General features: G+C 41.6%; 1 protein-coding gene across 3 annotated transcripts in view; it reads left to right on the forward strand.

Moving 5' to 3' along the window:
* The window catches only part of sae1 (SUMO1 activating enzyme subunit 1), a 180090-nt gene that overhangs the window by 111692 nt on the left and 44641 nt on the right, over positions 1–23757 (forward strand). For 2 of the 3 annotated variants that reach the window (XM_043680745.1, XM_043680748.1), the window contains exon 6: positions 12858–12963. In XM_043680745.1, the coding sequence (XP_043536680.1) occupies positions 12858–12963 (106 nt within the window). Of the gene's footprint in view, positions 1–12857; positions 12964–15600; positions 15720–23757 lie in introns of those variants that run through there. The other variant, XM_043680747.1, reaches the window with a different exon arrangement.

The raw sequence follows: 23757 nt of genomic DNA on the forward strand, positions 1-23757 counted from the left end.
CCCTTTCTCTACAAACTACCACCACTAGCCCCCCCTCCACCCTCAAAACATCAGGGCATCTAGAATAAGGGGATATTGTACAATTTAAAAATATGGGGGGCTGCTACTTAAACCCACGATGAGGAGAATTTCTTTCACTCTGTCATGGTGCTTTGGAATTCTCTGCCACAGAGGGCTACGGAAGCACAGTCTTTGAATATTTTTAAGATAGAGATTGATAGATTTTTGATTACTATCTGCATGCAGGAATGTGTGTGGGGTGGGTAAAAGGCATTGGTGAAGTTGATTAGCAATGATCGTATTGAATGGTAGGACAAGCGCAATGGGATGAATGGCCGAAGTCCTGTTCCTGTGTTCTTATTTCTCTTGTGGATGTTGATTCTGGATGGCATTTTATAAAAACATGCCATCCTGAATTGATACAGGAATGAAGGAAACTATACAGGCAATGCCTGTGCTAGCTCTTTGACAGAGCTATTCTACCAGTCTCACTCCCTTTTATTGTTTTCTGCATAGCTCTGGGCATCTTCTAAGTGCTCAATAATTCCCTGTCAAAAGTTACTATTGAATCTGCTTCCACTGCTGTTCATATCTCCACTCCATTTTAAAAAGTATTTTTCTGTCGCTAAATATCTTCAGTCTTTGTCCCCTGCTTTCTGACTCTTCCACCAATGAAATGTTTCTCCTCATTTGCTGTATCAAACTTCTCATGATTTTGAGCACTTGCATTAAATTTCAACTTTCTCTGCTCCCTTCTTCCTGAAGGAGAATTTCAACTTCTTCAACAGCAGGAAGAGGCTGTTCAGCCCCTTGAATATTCTATGCTATTCAGGAAGATCATGGCTGATCTACTTCTGTTTTGAATTCCTTACTCCCAGGTACACCTAAACCTTTAACTTCCCTTGCTTAACAAGAATCTATCTGTCTGTGCCTTAAAAAGAAATTAATGGCCCCATTTCCAATACCGCCTGAAACAGATTGTTCAAAGTCTCTGAACCAGCGAGGAAATATCTTATTCTCACAAACAAGATGAGAAATTGCTGGAAAAACTCAGCAGGTCTGGCAGCATATATGGAAAGAAAGCCTTATTATCATGACTGGCTAGGGTAGTGAGCCAAAAAGTAAGCCCCACTATTCCCAGAGTAGTCATACATATGAAAACATTTAGCCAAGCTATCTAAATATGGGTGACACGGTGGCTCAGTGGTTAGGATTTCTGCCTCACCGCACCAGGGACCCAGGTTCGATTCCAATCTCTGGCGAGTGGAGTTTGCACATTCTCCCTGTGTCTGCATGGGTTTCCTCCCACAGTCCAAAGATGTGCAGATCAAGTGAATTGGCTGTGAATTTCAGAGGGAAATGGGACTGGGTGGGTTACTCCTTGGAGGGTCAGTGTGGACTTGTTGGGCCGAAGGGCCTGTTTCTACACTGTAGGGAATCTAATCTAACCTAATCTAAAATCCCCAATTTAGCTGCCTAATAAACTCTGGTTAAAAGAACACTCACCAGATTAGTACACTTAATAAGAAAATAACTGTTTATTCTGAACAAATTGGCTTTATCCAATAGCCAATTTGAAATATGAGTTGCTAACCTATAACTTTTATAATTTAAATTCCTGTCTTAAATCCCTTCACAAGCACACGGGCAGAAAGACATTCAAATCGTGGATGTTAAGAGTGGAAAAAGATTTTTAAAATCTATGAAATGCTGTTCAAAAGCATCAGTCTAGACCACAGGATTTAATTAGTTGTTACATTTTGGGTTCTTTCAATCTCTTTTTGCTCTTTGTTGATAAGAAGAGACTTGCATGTCAGTGCTGTCGTTGATTCATTGGTTGAGAATTTACCACTTTGAGACTTTAAAGGTCATTTCCCCATGTTTCTGTCAACAGGGAAATTTGCAAAGTGAGCAGTTTACAGAGATTGGTGATCGGAAGCTAGCTGCCAGTTCTGGAAACTGTCCACATGAGAGAGATATGTGTAAACTTTGCTTCCTCTTTGCAGGTGATGTGCTTGCGCTGCACTGGCCCCACAGAAGCATTGGTCACCTGGTCAGGAACCAAATCAAGTATTAGCTTCAGTTCTGTTCTCTCTGCTTTTGCTCTCACTCTTCCTGGAAGAGCCAATATTATTCATAACTCTGTGCACTCCAGTAACGTGATTTGTAGAACTCGAGCCATCTTTTGAGGGTGGTCACGTCAGCCCTGATCTCATTGAATGGTAGAGCAAACTTTGATAGTCTGGATGGCCTAAATCTGCTCCAATGTTTTTATGGTCTCTTCATACACTGTCTTATTGGTGTAAAGTAGAACTTTCTTTTTGTTTGGACTATGGATTTTAAAAAAAAAAGTCAAAAGGTGCTGACTCCTCCCCCACTCTCTCTAACATCCCTTCCCTCACTCTCTGTAACCCTCCTGTACACCCCTCTCAGTCTATAATAAACCCCTCCCTCTGTACCCACCCCTCATTTCCCCATGACTCTGTAGCACACCCTGAGTCCCTCTCTCTAACTCATTCTGTATATCACTCCTCCCCTTAATCCACCCCCCCCCCCCGGCAAACCTGGTGACTCCTTGCCCTCTCTGTGCTTCCCCACTCTTCTCTTTTCAGTGTACTCTCTTCGTATTTGAGTGAAGGTAGTAGTATTTGCTATATTCATCTTAACACTTTTAAAATTAAAATATGCAGAGTTAATGGAGAAAGATTCCTGCACAGATCTGTTGGATTTTGGAAGTGTTTCATTCCTGGGCATACTTTCGATTTATTTTGATTCTGCCACTAGTTGGTGCTGTTGTTTTGGAGCTTGTTTTGTACATTTCTGTATATTAATCAAAACAATTTCATTTAAATCAAAGGTTTCAGTACTTTTGTGAAAAGTGAAGTATTTTATAATGAAAGACAGTTGATGTTGAATATTTCTAGGTGTTTATTGCTTCGGCCAGTTTTGGAATACTGCATTCAACTCTGGCCTCCCCACTGTGGGATAGATGTTGTGAAACTTGTAGGATTCAGAAAAGATTGACAAGAATGTTGCCAGGGTTGGGGGGTTTGAGCTATGAGGAGAGGCTAGGACTGTTTTCCCTGGAGTGTCAGAGGCTGGGGAGTGACCTCATAGAGGTTTGTAAAATCATGGGGGGCATAGGTAGCATGAATAGTCAAGGGCTTTTCCCTAACGTAGAGGGGTCCAAGACTAGAGGGGATAGATGTGGAGGTGCTGGTGTTGGACTGGCTTGGACAAGGTCAAAAATCACATGGCACCAGGTTATAATCCAATGGGTTTATTTGAAAACACTAACTTTCGGAGCGCTGCTCTTTCATCTGGTGTTAGTGAGAGAGGAAGATCTTAGACACGAAATTTCTAAGGAAAAGATCAAAGTGTCAAACAACAAATTGACCACATAAGATGGTTCTTAAATCTTTAATCAGTTAGAATGGAGGTGCAAGTTTTGATTTAATATGCAAATCCTAAAATTTCTTTCAAGTCACTACCCTGAGACAATTTAAGGTGTTATCAATATGAAGGAGGTGACACCTCCAGTCAGACAATGTGAGGTCTATTCTGGGGTCTGTCTTGAGTCTTTTATTTCCAAAGTATGAGTTTATAAAATGCCACATTGACTAACTGTCAATACATTGTGCTGTTTGAACAAAATAGAATAGGTTTAAAGTGAATGGAGAAAGATTATAATAAGGGACTGAAGTGGCAACTTCACAGAGTGTGTGGTACAGGTATGGAATGAGCTGCCAGAGGAAGTGGTGGAGACTGGTACAATTACAGCATTTAAAAGGCATTTGGATGGGTATATGAAAAGGAAGGGTTTAGAGGGATATGAGCCAAATGCTGTCGAATGGGGCTGGATTAATTTTGACTATCTGGTCAGCATGGATGAGTTGGACCAAAGGGTCTGTTTCTGTGCTGTACATCTCTGACACTCTATGGGCCTTCACTTGTGGTGTCATCGTTGAGTTGAGGCAAATCTAAGAAACTTCACTTCATGAGAGGATATGAATTGGAAATGGGAGTGGGTCATTAGGCCCCTCGAATTGCAGATTCCCATCTGCCCTTGATAACCAAAGGTTTTTATTTGGCAGGGAAATCAGCCTTCTTTGGTAAGATTATTCTTCGGGTGAAAAGGTGCAGTTCAGGTCAGTTCCCCTTTGCACAATTTTCAAGTCCACAAATTAGTTGATCCTCTGTACTGAGTTAACAGAATCGCAGACTGGAGGCTATTCAGCCAATCATGTCTGTACTAACTCTCCGAGAAGTTTGACCTGTTGCTGTTCTCCTGCCCTTTCCTATAAGCCTACGCTTTGGATTTATTTAAATCATTATCTAATGCCCTCTTGAGCAGCTCAGTTGAATCTGCCCCATTGAATATTCTTCATGGCTATGCACCCACAGCACCGTGGGGTAAGTAATACCAAATATTCATAATGCTCATGAGTGCAACAATTGCACCTCATTTCAGTCTGAAATTACCTCCTCACACTGGGACCACCTTTCTCATGGACTATAGCCAGGAGAAATGATCTCTCAGCATCTACCCTGTCAAATGATATTGAGACTTGTATTGTTTCAGTATCATTGTGTAGTGCCTGTGAAGGGAAGGAATTTGTAGCTATTGAACACTTTTCACACATTCTGGTTTAGGGTAATTGACCGTCAATTGAGTACTTTTGAAGTGTGGTCACTGCTGTCAACAGTGCTTCACATCCAGACATTCTTCCTCTTTGGATCAGCATTGATGTAGTAAAAGCAGAGTGTTGCTGGTAGTTCTCCACCAGCATGCTGGACGGAGAGAAAGTGAACCTTTCAGCTGATGACCATTTCATCAGGTCAACAACCTGAAAACCTAATCTGCTTTTCTTGTCCTGCTGATGTTACCTACATTCTGACCTTTTCTAGTGTTTTCTATTTTTTTTAAATTTCAGATTTCCAACAGTCATGGTATTTTATTTTGGTAATCACTGCAATTACTTAGTGTCTGACGTGTTGAGGCATCTGTTGACAGGACTGTGAAATGGTCAGCAGTTGTCTGTCTTGGAAAACAGTTGTCAATTCCAAGACAGGAATGTTCCTTTACTTTATTACAATAAGATGAGCGACTTAAGAGTTCAGTTCTTGAGGGATGGTGCTAGCTACGGGTGGTGTAGGTATAAATCACAGGACCAAGTGATAAAGCCCACGCAGTGCTCACTCTTGGGAACCTGATGCACTTTATTTTTTCCTGTCTCCTCCCCACTTCTCTTTGTCTACGTCTGTTCTATTTCTGACTCCCAATCCAGTGAAAACTTCCATTGCAACTTGTTATTAGTCACCTCCTCCTAGCTTGTGCTATCAGTATAAAAAGTTTAAGTTCCTCTTACAAATGGTTTTTAAACTTGTGTTTACTTCATCTCTTGAATCTTCATCCCCAGGACATCCTTTGAATTGCATTCCCATTCAGCTGCCACCCCTACATTCCCTGCCCTGCACTGGCTCCTGATTCAGAAATGGCTCAGTTTTAAGAGTTGCAGACTTGTTTTCAAATATTTCCCATGTCCTTACTTGTCTTTATCTCTGTAATCTGTTCCCACCCTAAAACCGTCCAAAGTAACCATGATCTCTAGTGTTACTGTGACTTCAGTCACTACAATATTAATGGCCTTCGGATGCTTGGGGCCTGAGGTCTGGAGTTCCCTCTCTAAACTTCTCCACCATTTTTCCCTCCTTAAGAGGCTCCATAAAAGCTACCTGCGTTGACTGACTTCCTTCCTTGGTGTGCAATTTAATTCCATCACTTCTGGGAAGTGTCTTCAAAACCCTGCGATGGAAATGCAGGCTATTGCTGACATCGATGGAGAAGCCACTGTTTTCACACATCATTGTTTGTGAAATGTAATTGAACTTAGCAGCTTAGCTTCCTCTTGCCAGAAATGTGGGTGCCCTTTAAGATTTAGAGTACAGTAGGCAGTGGAGGTGGGAAGACTTTGCTCTCAGACCATGCTGTATGTGATCCAGCACTTACCTCTGTACAGCTGCATATTCAGGAGGTGTGTGTATTAGACCTGCACTTTACTATTCAATGCCAGTTCCCTGCCATAGCACAGACAAATAGGACCAGTTCAATTTGGGAAACCTGGTCAGCATGGACCAGTTGGGCTGAAGGGTCTGTTTCCATGTTTGTATGACTCTATCAATTAATCAGATGGAGTGCTTACCTTTCCAGTGTAATATTAGACATTTGACGTTGGATACAGCCTTTGCAAGTGCATTGTCCGTGTTAATAAAAAATGAGTCTTGATGGAATTCTGCAACAAAAACAGAAAACACTAACACTGTCCGCATTTGAGACTAAAGACGAAACACATATCAGAATTCACTAACGCTGCATTTATACTCTCCATGTTTTCTTTGTTAAAAATTGTGAGTATTGAAAAACTCGATAGGACTCTAGGGTAAACTGCACAGCAAAGATCTTTCCTGAATGTACTCCCAATTAGTACAGCACAGTTCCAATTCCCACATAAAGTGTATAATTACAATAACTTTCCTTTCAGTCTGTGCTGAGAAATTGGATTCCTTGGAATTTCAATATGCATGGGCTGTAGTTTGCTCAGAAGAAGCTTCCTCCATTATGAACCAACTTGTGTTCCATATTTGGGGTAATTTGCATATGGAAATTTGGTATTAAATGACTTTTTAAAGCAATGTTTGGAAGAAAGTAGCTCCAATGAAAACTAAAGGTCTACAGACTTGAAATAAAAGCTATGCTGTGATGTTTACAACACAACATCAGATTGAGAGATTAAAACGTTGACCTAAATAGCAAACAACAAAGCTCATAACAGCCATGTGAGCTCAGATTAGGTTACAGGCTTGTAGCCATTCCCTGATCTGTTTATCACAAGAGCTGACTTTAAATTTTGGGAGGGAGTTCTATCCTTGTCTGATTTTTGAACCATCCGTGATAGTGTAGGTGTTACTTGCCCCTTTCTCCCATTTTTTAATCATCAAAAGTTAGCACATTTCAAAGAGAGCTTAGCAATCATTGCCATAAATATTGACTACAGGTGATTACTGAATGTGCATTACCCAACTTCCAAGTTGGACAGAAAAATAAACAAACAATCTCATTGAGAGGTTCAGGTAATGTCCTAAGCACTCGAGAGAAGCTCAGGTTTCTGAGATTAGAGGCAGGAAATTAATCTGTGCATTTTCATTTTATTTCTTTTTCCTACTGGCAATATTGCAGGAGCTGCCAGTAGCCTGTACTCCAGAATGAATGACCGAAAAGAATAGAGGTCAGGTAATTAATAGATTCTTAGCAAATCAGTAGGTAGAATGTTTAGGAGTGTCAAAGATTACAGCCCAGCTGAGAATGTCTGTGTGGGGAAGCTTTAAGTTTGTTTGTTGCTTTCCCCTTCAGAAGTGTTGGCCATCCATTTTAATTCTTGAATGGAATGTGACTGGTGTTGGTGAGGCTGCCGTCCCTCTTGTCCATCTCTGGTGGTCCTTGAGAGAGTGATGACGAGCCACTTTCTTCAGCCACAGCAGTCCATGTGGTATAGGTACTCCCATGCTTTTAGAGAGGAAGTGTCAAAATTTTTGACCCAGTGAAATAAAGCATGTGTGGCTTGGAGAGGTTCTTGCAGGTGGTGATCTTCATGTATGTCTGCTGCCCCAGTTCTTGGTTATAAGAGTTATCAAACGCAACGGCAAACTGTCCTTCATACTGCAGCTATACAAAACTCTGGTGCTGGCACACTGAGTATTGCGTACAGTTCTGGTCACTGCACTATAGTTGTGGAAGCTTTAGAAAGGGTTCAGAGGAGATTTACTAGGATTTTGCCTGATATGGAGGGAAGGCCCTATGAGGAAAGGCTGGGACACTTCAGGCTGTTTTTGTTTGAGAGAAGCAACTTACTTGAGACGTATTAGTTACTCAGAGGGTTAGATAGGGAGGACAGTGAGAGCCTTTTTCCTCAAATGGTGATGGCTAGCACAAGGGGATATAGCTTTAAATTGAGGGGTGATTGATATAGGACAAATGTCAGAAGTCTCTTTACTCAGAGTAGTAGATCCATGGAATGCCCTGCCTGCAACAGTAGTAGACTCGCCAAATTTAAGGGCATTTAAATGGTCTTTGGATAAACATATGGATGAAAATGGAAGTGTAGGATAGATGGGCTTCAGATTGGTTCCACAGGTCTGGCAACGTCAAGGGCTGAAGGGCCTGTACTGCGCTGGAATGTTCCATGTTCATCTCTGTCGAGATCTGCAAACTCAACAAAAACCCGCAGTGTTTCTACTCACTGCTGTTCAGTTATGAACCAAAGTTTTGAACCACTTTCCTTATGCGATGTAGGCTTTGAGATTTCCGGACAGTGGAAACAATGATAAGACTACACTGTGACTTCTGAATTGTAAATTTAACCCTAGATCAGAACATTATTTCTCTTCAATTGTGGAACCTTCTTTTCAGTGTACCTCAGTGAGAAGATGGAAGTGTCTCCTGGCACGCAAGCGTTTGGGCGGCTCAGTGGTTAGCACTGCTACCTCGCAGCACCAGGGACCCGGGTTCAATTCCAGCCTTGGGAACTATCTGTGTGAGTTGGCACATTCTCCCCGTGTCTGCATGGGTTGCCTCCCACAATCCAAAGATTTGCAGGTTAGGGTGGATTGGCCAGGCTAAATTGCCCATGTGTAGGGTAGGTGCATTAGTCAGGGGTAGATGTAGAGTAATAGGGGAGGGGAATGGGTCTGGGTGGGTTACTCCTTCGGAGGGTCAGTGTAGACTTGTTGGGCCGGAAGGCCTGTTTCCACACTCTAGGGATTCTATGATGGGCATTGCTCGTAATTTATTACAACTTAGCGGCAAATAATGTTACAAATGTTTATGCAGTAAAGGTCTATCTTTCTGCTCCTTAACTCCTTCCAGGGGACAAGCAACTGAACTGACCAAATGATCCCAACAGTATGAATTGCAAAACAACTACATTTTATGTAGCACCTTATGACCTCCCAAGGTAATTGGTTGGAGTGTTTCTTGATCTGCTGCAGTCTGTGTGGTGTATGTACACTCAGTGCTATGAGACAGGAAGTTCTGGATTTTGACTGAGCAACTGAGAAGAAATGGTAGTATCGTTCCAGATCAGGATCGTGAGGGCATGGATGGGAACTTGCAGGTGGTGGTGTTCCATTGTATCCGCTGCCCTTGCCCTTCGAAATGGCAGTGGCCGCATGTTTGGTTGATGTTTTCAAAAGAGCTGTGAGTATCTGCAGTGCATCTTGTAGGTGATACCCAGTGCTGTGTTTATACAGGTAAAAGGAGTGAATGATTAAGCTGGCGGAAGTCGTATCATTCCAGTAGGCTGCTTTTTTTTCCCCTGGATATTGTCAAGCTTCTCGATCGTTGGAGCTGCTCCCATCCAAACAAATAGTGTATTCCATCACATTCCTGACCTGTGACTTGTAGATGGTAGATAAAGTCACAGGTCATGGTACACCACATATAGTGCAGCAAGTTTATGTGAAATCACAAGCGCTCCAAAAGCTTGTGATTTTAAACAAACCTGTTGGACTATAACCTGGTGTCATGTGACTTTGTCCTCCCCAGTCCAGCACTGGCACCTCCACATTGTAGACGGTGGACAAGCATTGGGGAGTTCAGTTAATTGTTGCAGAATTCCAAGCCGCTGACTTGCTTGTGCAGCCACACTATTTATTGTACCTGATCCAATTCAGTTTCCGATCAGCAGTAAGCTGCAGAACATTATTGGGGGATTCAGCAATGCTAATGCTATTGACTGCTATGTCTTAATTTCTTTACTAAAGTTTCTTAATAAAACTTGTTTTGTTTCAGTGGCTGTGTGGGTGTGACTATGGGAAGGAAGGTGTTATAGTTACAGTTCAGGTTCTGTTGAAGTTAAAGCATTGAACCTTTCTCTAAAATGCTGAATGACGTATTGCTTCTGTCCAATTTCTTAAAAGTTTACTCGCTCTCGCGTGCTTTCTCTCGCTCTCTCGTGCGCTTTCTCTCGCTCTCGTGTGCACTTTCTCTCTCGTCGAAATTGTTACTGCAAGAACATTATGTTATCTTACAATTAAATCCCCTCCCTGAATTGTTAAACTTTCTAACTAATCCGAGCAGATCAGATAATCATGAGTTTGTGATAACTTTAAAGACATTAGATAATGGCTTGCTATTTTTAACTTCCATTAATGAATTTCCCAGCCAGAGATCATGACATAGTCACTCTAGTGGTTATAAATGTGGCTTATGTTATGAATGTTAATAGATATTGTGGTAATTAGATTTGACAAAGAATATTTTAGTACTCTGATGGAAGGTTAATCAATGGTATAACAACCGACTCAGTTGCTGAAGGTAGCATGTTGTCAGTTGCCATACCTCATTGGGGTAAGTGCTGGAAGTCAAATCCTGCTATTCTTGGAATTATCACAAAAGCTAAAGATATTATCAGAATTACTCAATCTCCCAGATTCTCCTTTCTCTCAAGACACAGTTTAATAGCATGGACTGGGTTTTCGTACCTAGCAAGAACTAATATTTGTTACAAATGAAAGATTTTTGCTGCAGATAAACAGGTAGAAACAATTGACATATAACTGTACCAGTTAAAACTCTCGCCTTGTTATAAAACTTCCCCTACGTGTACACAAACAAACATTACCAAAAATATTAGTGTTATGCATGAAGGAGAACTAGCAAGGCAGTTCAATGGTCACTATCTATACCGTTTGCAGAACTGATTCTATTGGCTTGTCAGGGCTTGTTGCTCCTTGATCCCCCCTCATTGGCTACCTTCACTTGCTTTCAGGAGGCACAGAGTGATGGATTCACAGCTTATAAAGTCTCTGACATTGTTTTGAAGCAGCAGCTGGTCAGGGAAAATAAGCTGCCTTTCTTCAGGCTTTAATTTCTTTAGAAGTGAAACACAGGTACCACTTCCCTTTCCAGCAGTCCTAGGGCTACTGGCTGTTTCTTTCACACCTATATGCTGTTCAGCCACCTGGGAGCCAACCTCTCTATTTTGACAGGTAAAGGACCTTTGTCATCAACAATTGGTCACCACTCCACGGACCAATCAGTTATTTGTTGCCAGTCAAACAAATATGTATACGCCCCTTGGCTCTAGCTCATCTGCAGTAACCCACCCCCACTGCTTAACCAAGCAACAGTGTGAATAGAACTTACAATAAGTGTTGGCACAGAAACAGAAATTGCTGGAAAAGCTCAGCAGGTTTGGCAGCATCTGTGGACAGAAAAATCAGAGTTAACATTTCAGGTCAACTGACCCTTCCTCTCAAAACGTTAACACTGATTCTCTCCACACATGCTGTCAGACCTGCTGAGCTTTTCCAGCAATTTGTGTTTTTGTTTCTGATTTACAGCATTTGCAGTTCTTTTGGTTTTTAATAAGTTTTAGCAACTTGCTTTTAAAAATTACAGCATCGATTCCACAGTACTTGTTCTTTTTAATTCAAACAGTTTTTCCCATTTCAGTCCATAATCAAAAATACAGAAATTTTTTTTAAAAATGGCCTTTACACAGTGAACAATTTTTTTTTGACAATTTAAGTGATCTACTGCCTTTGTTTTCGAAGTCCCTTGTTTCAGAAGGGCTAGAAAGTGACGGTTCTGATTCACATTTGCATTTTTGGGCACAAATTTAATCAAACTAGATTCAAACAGTGAAAATAAAGCTAGTTGTCACAGTCCAATTAAACATTGATTTTTGTGCAATATGTTTTATTTCTTTCAAAGCATGAAGTCAATAAAATTAGTTGATCCAGGTGTGGATATGATAGATGCTAAATAAATGCTCTGGCAATACTTAACATGACTGCTTGAGCTCAAAGCCAGCCTTCAGCTTCACCGTTCTACATTGCTCTGTCCAAAGTCAGTGTTACCAGGGTGACCTTGAAAATGCGTTTGAAAAGTTTGGGGCCTCCCACTTGTGTAAATCCAATCTTGCAGGTCATGCCCTATCTTGTTCTACAAGCAGAGAAACTAGTGCGTTGAACCATGACTGTTCTACCTCAACATAGGCATGTTGCATGCTTGAACACTTAGATGGATGTTGCTTGTGTGAATGCCCTTTTACTAATTGTTGCTATGAGTGCAGCTTTGATTATTGTGAGTGTTTAGCCCAAGTGTCTTTTCTCGCACTTTGGCCAGAATTACTGAAGCCCAATTTCTGATCACTGGGCAGAAAACTGATGATAAACTCCTGGTATCGGGTGTGGGGAATGTCCAACAGAACAGCTGCTAGAGGCACACCATTGCTATGATTTAAGAATGTTGACAGTAAAACACACACTCTCCTGTCAAAAGCTGCTGACCCACTCAGAGCCTAACAGGTCACCAGTAGTACCAATGGAAATTGGAGTAGTGGCTTTTGGTGGGAATGCAGCCAACAGAGGCATGTGATTAATGTATTACTCACAGATTTGTGTAAACGCACGCACACACACCACGCTCCACCCCCCCCCCCAACCCCCAAAGATAAGGATGAGCTGGGGTTTACAGGAAGGGCTAGGAGGTAACAGGGGTCGCTCTTGCTCTCGCTCTCGCTCTCGCTCTCACTCTCTCTCACCTTCTGTCCAATGCTAGGACCCTGGTGATGAATCCTTTCCCCCACAGAAGCCACTGGCATACCTGAGGCTTCACTGGAGAGCCTTCTGTGGGCTTAGAAATGACATTAGAGTCCCATTTCGCCCCAGAGGCACCATTAAATTGGGGTGTATCCTGGGATAATGGGTATCAGTTGGCTTATTAATGAGAAAATTCAGTGTACTTGTGTTCATTCGAGTGCTAATTTTTATATTGCTTTTTTACCTCTGTCCAGACAGTGCATTTTTGCCACCTTAAGGAGGCACTGGAAGTAGATTGGAGCAGCGAAAAGGCAAAGACGTGTCTGAAACGCACCCCAAGTGATTATTTTCTTCTGCAAGGTAACAGAGCAACACATTGTGCATGTGCGCATGGTGTAGCTATTCGTGGGTTTTATATCAGAAGTGCTTTGAGTTTAGAATAATTTAGGGAGGAAGTGAGCACTGCACATACTGGACATCGGAGTGGAAAAGCACAGCAGGTCAGGCAGCATCCCAGGAGCAGGAGACTCGACGTTTCAAGCATATGCTCTTCATCAGGAATACTGTACACTACCCTCTACTCTCTCTCTTTGACTCCTGGCACTCCCTCTCTAACCTGCTCCAACTGTGATTTATCGTTATTTTTGTTCATTTTGGGGCTGCTGACGACCATGGATTAGCCATACTTGTTGCCCCAGTTATTCATTTTTGTTTAAGCAACTTGAGTGACTTGCTTGCCTGCTTCAGAGATCATGAATCAATTGCCCAATATGGGTTAAAGTTAATGTAGGATGCATTGGTCTCCACCGACCCACTGCTTGGAGTTTTTATGCAACACTCTGGGGTGGGGCAGCATTAGGATCAGCTGTGACCTCCTTTGCAGTCTGTTCACCCACTCAGACGTAGACAATCTTGAATCTCGTGGGAATAAAGACATTGACAGTATCCAGTTTTTGCAGAACCTTGCATCGGAAAGAATCAATGAATTAGAAATAAGGGGTGAGCAAAAATAAGTTGTGCACTTTCGACACTTAATTTTAAAACTTAGATGATTGTCCAGTTCCCTTAACTGTTTCATACTATCAGGAAAAGAAGTTAAGAATAAATCGTGCATAGAAGCTCATTCTGCAGTTGCTGCTGGTTGATATTGAAGATTTATGGCATTATTTGCTGCATGATTGTAATATACTTTTAATTGGGAAAGCAGCCAAGCTAATATCATTGAACGTATATTTATCTGTCTATCACACTTTCTCAATCTTTCACTCTCTCTCCATCTTGCCTGTTCTTTTTCCAAATGTTTTTCCAACCCATGGCTTCTGGAATGAGCAGAAAGACACAACTACTGTTAAAATAACTGAGGGATGTCAGGTCATTAAAATGGATGCTGTCACCTTATTTCTCAGAGAGAGTGTTTTGCATCACTTAAGTGTTAAGACTTGAAATAGAGCAAGAGCAGCATTTTTTTTCCTCTTTGCCACAAAAAGTCAAGGTATGACTGCCATTGGTAGTTGAAACAGATTACTTTGGCAATGAATATTTGCCAGGTTATGTAGTACTTTAGAGGTGGGAAGAAAGATTTAAGGATGATGTCTTATCTTTGTGAGGAAGACTCATCATCACAGACTTGGGACAAAGTGACCATTTTTCATGTTTTAATGCTGGTACAGTGCTCCACTGAGGATCTGTGGCAGCTGGGAACACTCCACTTACACTGCAAGTTGTGAAACCTCCAGTATTTAATGACAGTGTGAGAGCTTTGCAGGAATATGTAAGGGACCTGATGAGCTTTCATTGATGCCATTGCTGGAGTTGTGCCTCATTTGAAATGGAAGCCAGGCAGAATGAGCTCCATTTGCTGCAGAAGCACTCAGTGCTGCATCATATCGGGATGAGTCTGGAGTTGTACAGTCACTGTTGCATTGTATGGTTATCACAAAGAGATAGAAGGGTGAGAAAATCAATTAAGTCCATTGTGTCCAACCAGAGGTGCTGGTTGAGACACCCGCATTAGGGCATTTATGGATTTTTAACATACAAATTAGCAAGATTTCTCTGCATTGATGAGAGGCAAATGCTGGAATATGTGGTTGCTCAGACCTCATTACTGATGTCTCGCAACTTTTCCCTTACAATCAAAAATATCCTCTTCTTTTAGTGCTTGTCTCATAATATGTCAATATGTGGCAGCTCTGGACTTGACATGTCCCTGAAACTAATTCAATTGTTTTTTGGAAGAAATAGTTTCTCAACCTCTGACCAAGTTGTTCAGGCATTGTACAGGGGAGTTGCTCATGTAGCATCAACACGAGGTGACACCCAGCATCTCCACTATTCGTGCAGCAGGGGGTGGGGAAGAAAAGAACATGCTACAGTCAAGCCAACACCAATGATAGAGAGTTAACTTACGACATCATTTATGGTTCCAAGCTCATGGACTAAAAAGTAAGACCTTTGGATTGAAAAGCACTCCTCACTTCCCTGGGGCATTTCTAAAGCAATCTCAGCTGAGGAAGTCATTTTGTAATGTCAGCAGTTTTCCCAGAAGATTATTTCCTGGCAAATACTTGTTGACAGACTTTGTGTTTGTTTGTGTGTGTTATATCCATACTGGTCTCCAGCTACGTTTTTGTATGGAATTGATGACAATCTGAATAGGCTAAGTCTTAGCACTTGAGATAAGGCTGACATAGGTAGATCCTTGATAAAGAAGGGAGAGAAGGTGGATAGACATGAGTTTGGAGTTGAGACCAGAATCCAATCAACCATGACCTTGTTGAATATCCAAGCAACTCAAGGGACTGAATGATCTGCTCTTCCTAATTCAAGTATCTGCATACTTATCTGGGGGGGAGAAAAAAAGTCAAATTTGTGTAATTAAGCAGCCTCCTAGCTTTGGCCTGCACAATCCTTTAAAATTAAATTGTATATTCAGAATGCAAAGAGAGGTTAAGATTTTTTTAGCAGAAGGTTAAGGCAAGAAATGCTTTGTTACAGGAAGTGGTTCAAGTCGAGACAAGTCAGTGGGCCTTTAAGGGAAAATTAGCTCAATTTCATCGATGCACGAAAGGCCACAAAGATATGGAGCAAGAATATCAATACTTGTATATTACTTTCGCAAAGAACCAGCACAGATTTAATGGGACAAACGGCCATATTCTACAATGCTCACCACCACCTTCTCAAGGGCAACCAGGGAGGGGTTCAACAAATGCTGGGCAGCCAGTAACCACAGTAGCAATTTTTTTTTTAAATAAGTTACTATCTGCACCTTTTCTGCATCTGTCTTTCCCTACTTTTTTCTTATTGAGTAATTGTGCCAGAAGTGTGTCTTTTTTGCTTTTAAGCACTATTTTGTTCAAAATGCAAATATTGCCTTTATTTTCAACTGGCTCTTTAAGAATCCACCATAAATAAACTGAGGCCCAATTTCCTGCTGCGACATTTTGTATTTCCTTTGTCCATGGTGCTTGGTTACTCAGCTGCTTCGAGGCTGCAGACAGTGTTCCCACTATCCCACCTGCTTCAGCATAACATCGCTGCTTCCTCTTGTACAAATACTTCGAAACCCTTCCAAGGCAACTCCCCAAAACACCACCTGTGCTAAAAATAAAAGGTCACTGAAGTTCTACCAAAACATCATTTAACAAGACATCAGGTGCTTTTCTTCTTTTGTCGAGCTTGTACAGCTGCCTGCCTTGTTTTGACATTGGTGCAATGGTTGGTGCACATTGCCCTTTGCCCTTTGCTTGGGTGTATGCCTTTAATAAATCTCACTGATTTGCAAAGAAACATTGCTTACTCCACCATGCACATAATAATCCATGTGACTCTGTGAACCACTTGTGAAGTTGTGTTTTCTCTCATCTTCTAAGAATCATAGTAAGAGCATGAGAGAAGTGCAGGAGTAGACCATTTGACCCCCCCTATTAAGGGCCCCATGCATTAAGGCCATGGCTGATGTGATTGTGGCCTTTATTTTCCTGCCTGTCCCCTATAACCCTCAACTCCCTTGTTGATTAAAATCAGATCAGTCTAATTCAGTTTTGAAAATAATCAATGACTGCTTTTACCAATTTCTGGGGAAGAGAATTCTGAAAATTAGCAAACTAACAGGAGAAATTCCTCATCTCTTATCTTAAATGGGAGATCCCTTATTTTGAAACTGGCGCCTCATCCTAGATGCTCCTCAAGGGACAACATCCCCATAGCATCTATTGTACCACTCCCTCTGTTTGAGCATAATTGAGAGGAAAATTTAATCTTAATTCAAATTGCAAGTGATTTTCAATATCAAGTATATTGATCTGAAATACTGCAAGTGCCAACATTGCACAGAGTGCTCAGTCATCCATCAGGATTTTAATATTTTCAAAGTGGTCTTATTGCCAGTATCCTGACTGAATAAAGAGACTGAACAATGGTTCAGGCACACCAGACTGTCACAAGGGTACTTGCCTAGGCATGTGAGGCGGGTAACCAGCCAGGACTGAGGAGATGGTAAGAGTACAAAAGACCAGATGGACTGATTATTGAAAGAGACTGTGTGTCATGATGTGGACAAAAGCAAAAGTAATGGCTTTGGGCCAAGCCACATGGGCAAGACTTCTATAGATAGCCTCCTCTCTCTTCTGTATATTTGTGACAGACACTCCTTCACAAACTGCATTAAAAACTGTAAGCACGAGGGCATGTTACAAGGATAACTTTAAATAGTTTGTTTAGAAAGGAAGGCATCAACAATGTAGGTTATGTTTCTGGATTGTAACTTAAGAAAGTGGTTATTGTAATACCTTCTTCCAATTGCAGCATGAGAGTAGCATCGAGCCATGAAGCCAAGAAGGTTGCAAGTTTGACTCTTGACTTATGCTGAGTTTGCAGGTATTTATTCAGGTCAGCAAATTGGTCCTGGATTAATTACCCTTGACTAGAAAATGCATGGCAAATAATGACAGAAGCAGGGTTTGTTTTGGTGCCCTTTCTAATCGATTAGCCTACTGACCCCTGCTGTCTCGGGTCGCAAGAAATATGAGCAGGTTACTAAAAACCAGTATGACTCTGCCTCAGGACAGAAGGATTGTTTTAAATCCTGCATGATGTGAAAGATTCCGTGTAAGTATGTGAGGGATTGCAGGGGCGTTCTTCCTAGTATTTTGGTCACTGATTCATTAAATGATATCACTGAAAATAGATTTCTGATCATTTCCTTCATTGCTGTGTGTAGAAACCTGTACAGAAATTGGCTCCTATGATGCTGAGTGGGGAACATTGAAAACGTGATATGGAATCATTGATTAGATTTGTGATTGACTGTGGGGTATCAAGGGTTTGGGGATAATGTGGGAATATAAAACTGAAATAGAGGATCAGCCATTGGGTGATGCAGCAGGCTTTAAGGGCCAAATGGCCAACTCAAGCTCATGCTGTTTATGTTTCGTACTAGTGCAGTTCTTATTATTGAGGCACACGCAGCTATCACCAGTTGGTTGAAGTGTCTAGGGTCAATGACAGGCGAGGAACTGTACCCTCATAAGGAATTGTTTTTGTGAAATAGTAACAAAGTGCTGGGGAAGTTCAGCAGGTCTGGCAGCATCTGTGGAGAGTGAGACAGTACAAATGTTTTGAATCAATTTCCATTAACATTTCTATTTTTGGCCGGCTACAGTGTTCCAATGAAGCTCGGTGCAAGTTGGAGGAACAAAAGCTTTGAAATAACTGCGCAGGGGCTGGGATCCCGTCACCCTTTATTTACACCTGCAGAGTACATGGACTCTGACCAGCTAGCTCAGAGCTGGTCCCTAGAGTGAGGACACTCTGACAGTCCTGCTTATATCTATCAGCCAAAGCTCCCTGATTAGACCCAGGTTAACAGCCTCAATCAGGGATCTCATAGTCAACAAGATCTTCCTGTCTAGCCTTGTTCCAATCACTACAACATTTTTTTCTGCTAAGGTGCTTACCTAAAACTCAATGTTGGATTTCACTCCTTCAGAGTAGGATCTCTGTGTTCCATTATCCACTACCACTACCCCCACCCTAACCCTCATCTGGCTGTGTCTTGTTGGCTTCCCTCTGAGTGGATCCATTTTCTCCTTTTCACAGCCAACATTTGCACCTATTGTACATATCTATCACTCCTTTACTGCTGTTATTACTGCCTTTGTCTTTTGCTCTGGGCACCCTCTCAATCTGTTCCACTTACTACCCCTTTCCCTCTGTCTACAAACAGTATTTTCCAACTCCTTTCCGTCCTGAAGAAGTCAGCCTTGACTTGAAAGGTTAACTGTCTTTCTGTCACCGCACCTGCTGAGTTTTTCCAGCACTTAGTTTTAATTTCAGATTTCCAGCTTCCACAGTGTTTTGCTGGTCGTATTGTCTTTGTGGGGTGCCTGAAAACAAAGAGTAAATTATGTTTGTGTTTTGGAGGAGCAGGGATCAGTCCAGCGGAATGTATTCAGGCTAGTCTCCAGTCCAGCAGAAGATATTCAGAAGCCCCAAAATACCTGAGCTTTATTGTGATGGCCAATGTAAACTCTGGCCGAGGGGTGAAGTTGCTTTGCTAACTTGTTGTTTGTTGTGAACATGTGAAGCACTGGTGATAGCTGTGTTGATAACATCAGCACTATTATTAACAGTACTGAGTGAATAATAATGAAGTGCACTGCTGTGTGGAAGCTGCCCTGTGGAAAAAGCCGTGGGTGTTACAGCTAACAGCTTCAAGGTTGACGTGCACAGCCAGCAAGCAGCCTGCAGGAAACCAGTCTAGGGTAGGTGATGTAATTAGGAAGCTGATGAGGCAGAGAAATTGTGATTGGCATCTAAAGAGAGCTCTCTGGCACATGCCATTGTTCCATGATGTTATTGTGTAACCCTTTGAGTGCCAAATGCCTGTATACATTGCATCAGTAGAAAAGAGCAGAATGAAATGTTGCAATTCTAGAGCATGTGTTCACTGCTGCCTCCTAATTTCACCCATAGGACAGGGAATTGGGTGAAATGCAAATTATCCTGCATTGGATTCCCCAGCTGCAGCATCAGGAGAAATGCAAAGGAATTTTAGCCCTCTCTAGCTTCCATTCAAACCTTCACTTACTGTTACATCACAGGCACCAAATAACATTTCAAAAGTGGAATGGAATCTACTAAAATTCATTTTCATCTTGCAAACACGAATAAGAAGCTGGAGTAGCCTGTTCAGCCCCTTTATCCCATTCTGTTGCTTTAACAAGGTCATGACTGAACTAACTGACCTCCTTTGTTACCAAAAATCATGCGTTGGTGGGAAAATGTATGTAGCCTCCTACTAGTCCCCCGTATTTGAGCAATCTTCAAGCCATTTCATTCTTTCAAAGCAGTAAAACCCTGATTTAAATCTCAACTGTTATGATACATAAGGAGGCCATTCAGTCCATTGTGTCTGCAATGACACTGAAGCAAATGGAGAAAGTGAGGACTGCAGATGCTAGAGAGATCAGAGTCCAAAAGTGTGGTATTGGAAAAGCAGAGTATGTTTCAGAGAACATCTCCAGGACACACACCAAACAACCCCACTGCCCTGTGGCCAAACACTTCAACTCCCCTTCTTACTCTGCTAAGGGCATGTGGGTCCTGGGCCGTCTCCACCGCCAAATCCTAGTCACTCGATGACTGGAGGAAGAACACCTCATCGTCTGCCTTGGGACCCTCCAACCACATGGAATCAGTGTCGATTTCACCCAGTTTCCTCATTCTCCTCATGACTTTGAAAATTTCTGCCCTGGCCCTATTGAAGAAGAACATTCCTAACTTCAATCCTTCCTCATCCCTGCAGGTATTTAGGGGTGGGAGAGGAGACTCCACTACAAACCTGCCAACCAGTTGCGGACAAACCATTAGCCATAACTTTGTTCCCTATCACTTGACCAATTTTGAATGTACATTTCTGCTCTCCCTTTTTATTCCATTGTGTTCTTTACAATGGCTACACAAGTATGTATTTTCTTTAAATAATTAAAGAAATTGCGTCAACAGACATTGTTTATATGTGTATATTTTGAGTTTCCGTATATACGCGTGTTAAGGCCTTGAGCATGCACAATAGGGAAACCAGGTTCCTTCAAATCCAATATCCATTGCACTAATTGAAGCACTAAAATTCTGAGAGCGAGAGAGAAGGCTACTGCTGCTGAAAGGCTATTAACCCTGGCTGGAGAGTAAGGAACTGGGGGTTGTATTTGCAGGATAAAATGGTCGGCCATTTAGGCATGGTAGTGATTTATGGACCTTCAGAATTCTCTACCACAAAGAACAGTTGATACTTGGTCATTGAGATTATTCAAGGCTGAGATAGAATTGGCAGTTCTAACAATTGAATCGTGTTGCTCCTGGTAAGTGTGGAAGCTGCATGTTCAGCCTTGGCTCGGTTCAGCTGTAGTGATGGCATGTGTGCATCAGTTGGGTTTTTTTGTATGTGTTTGGCGAGAGAGAGGTATTTAATGTACACTGTGGAAATCTTTGGGGGTTGGATAGTGCAGCTTTGAAGAAGTGAGGGGTCACTGCATCCAATCACGAAGGAACATTGGATTAGTCATGATCTAATTAAATGATGGAACAGGTTCGCAGGGCTGAATGGCCTGTTGTTCCTATGATTTGTTGTGAGGGTTGTAGGCCTGTGGGTGAACCACCTTTCAACAGTACAAACAAAAGTTTGGAACAATTTATCACTTTTGAGCAAGTAACTAGAGATTTTATTCTGACTTGAATAAGTTGCCCCCCACCCACCCGCAACACTGTCTGACTCCGAAGGCAGTTAAATCTCCCTATGATTTAACGAGATCTTAAAGTAATCTGCTTTGATGAATGAAAGTATAAAAGTAATCTCTTGTCATCTATCACGTGCAGTTCTGTGTACAAACAACATGTGATGCGTTTCGACTCTGACCCTTTTTTAGGACACTCAGACTGTGATTGAAATAACACTGAAGATTCTAGTGTTGGTTGGATTTGGTGCATTGTTGTCAAATTATAGATTTAAATCCCAGTCTGAGATAACATGTGAATGCACAGGACTGAGGAACCTTTTTTGAAAGCAGCTGGGTTAGTCCCATGAAAGCCCACTTTGTCAACAATCCTGAAATAATGCTATCTGTGCAGGCAATGTACAAATTCCTAATTTTTGCAGCTATGTTGACAGAGGGAAAATCATTGGGAAGTTGGATGCTATAGCAGAGGTATACAAATAGTTCATCACCCATTTCCTAAAAGAGTGAGCATCAAATTATCTCATCAATTGCTGAATAAAGTTTGAATATGATGTTCATTTCAATATTGATATGTTTTGCTGAGTAATGAGGTCACCTGACCCTTGGAAATGGATCTGGACGTGGGATAGAGGGGCAGAAGGGTCTCGAGGTACAAATTTTCATCACCAAAAATAGCAACCCATATTTTTATAAGTTCATATTTTGGAAAAAAACAAACAAAAACACTGGAGTTCATTCAAAGCAGAGTTGAAGAACAGAAATGTTTTGTTAAACTCCTATATAGAGGACCTCGATTATCCGAAGGACACTGGCGAGGAGTATTTCGTTTGGTTAATCGAATGCGGGATAATATAGTTAGGCATAGGCACCTTGTGATCTTTTTGGATAATCTGAAATTCAGTTAATCAAATGCCAGATAATCGAGGTTCCTCTGTAGATTCTTTTGAAGGTGATGTTTGGCAGTGTTAAACAATACTTGTCTCCATATTGTAAAGTGCTGCAAAACCTAATACCAGAACTGAGGTTATATATGCAAGAGATTACTCAACAGGTTCAGGCATTGTTTCTCTCCTCCTGGTAAAGGGAAGATGAAAAAATGACCTTTTATAGAGTTCTTTTAGATTCCTGAAAAGGTTTATTTGGATAATATGCAGAAGATATTTGTAGAGTAGACAGGGAGCATAATTATGACATACTCAATATAAGTCAAATGTAGAATTCAGCAAAAACTTTGTTGCCAGAAAAGTGGTTAGAATATGAAGCTTGTGAACACAACAGTTTACATTTACAAATCACCTTTCCTGGTGCTGAACAAGATTATCAATAAATAACTCGAGACGGGAGAGGACAGGAGACTGAAAAGCTTAATCAGAGTCAGCTATTTACACTAATTGTAGTGGTGTTTTCATGTTTAATCATTAGGGCTTCCAGGAGTGAGGGAATAAAGCGTGGAGTTGAGCTAGAAAATCACCACATGAGAAAGCTTGAGGAGCTATAAGGCCTTCTCCATCAATTTGTCTTAATTGAAGTTCAGCACTTTGTGCTTAAATCAATTATTTTACTGCCCCATATAACTATCAGTCACTAGATGTAGCTGTTAGTTCTGAAGTTTAGTGCAACTTCAAAGTTAGCTGCACTCTTCAATTGTTTAATTAACACTTCATGGGAGCAGCCTCCTATCCCCTTATTAACTATATAATAAACTTGCCAAAGCTATTTCCATGTTGGGTTTCAGTTGCAGGCAACCACATTGTGTCTGCAAAGCCACTGGAAACATCAAAGTATATTTCTAATCCCCAGAAGCACCTTTTTTCTCCATTTACTCTCTTCAGTGGGTAATCTTGGCAAATCCAGATACTGCTAGCTGTGCACAATTTCAATAGAGCACGCAGATTAAGTGGAAAAAAATCTTGGGGCTTGGGCTCAGGAAAGCAAAATTGCCAGTTAAAAATCTAATTGAATCAATCTAAGGTTTGAATTCATGGGTTCTCTAACTTGTTACTAATGTTGACAGGGAATGGTTTTGAGTGCCAGTGATTGGAAAGGGATGAGTAGCAAGTTGAAGCCTCCAAATACAAATAAAGCAGCTTTTTCTTAGGATGGCAGGTAAGAGGATGAAAAGAAAAATTGGGCAGCACACTGCCTCATAGCGCCATGGACTTGGGTTCGATTCCAGCCTCGGGTGACTCTTGTCTGTGTGGCGTTGCACATTATACTTGTCTGTTTGGGTTTTCTCCCACAGTCCAGAGATGTGTAGGTTAGGTGAATTAGCCCTGGGAAGTGCCGAATTACAGGGATAGGGTAAGGGGGGTGGTGGGGGCGGGTGGTTGGATGGGATACTCTTCAGACTCAATGGGCCAAATGGTCTGCTTCCACACTGTAATGATTCTTAGTGACTAAAAAAAGCAAAGAA

This window comes from Chiloscyllium plagiosum, chromosome 41, assembly GCF_004010195.1.
Source record: "Chiloscyllium plagiosum isolate BGI_BamShark_2017 chromosome 41, ASM401019v2, whole genome shotgun sequence".
Lineage (NCBI taxonomy): Eukaryota > Metazoa > Chordata > Chondrichthyes > Orectolobiformes > Hemiscylliidae > Chiloscyllium > Chiloscyllium plagiosum.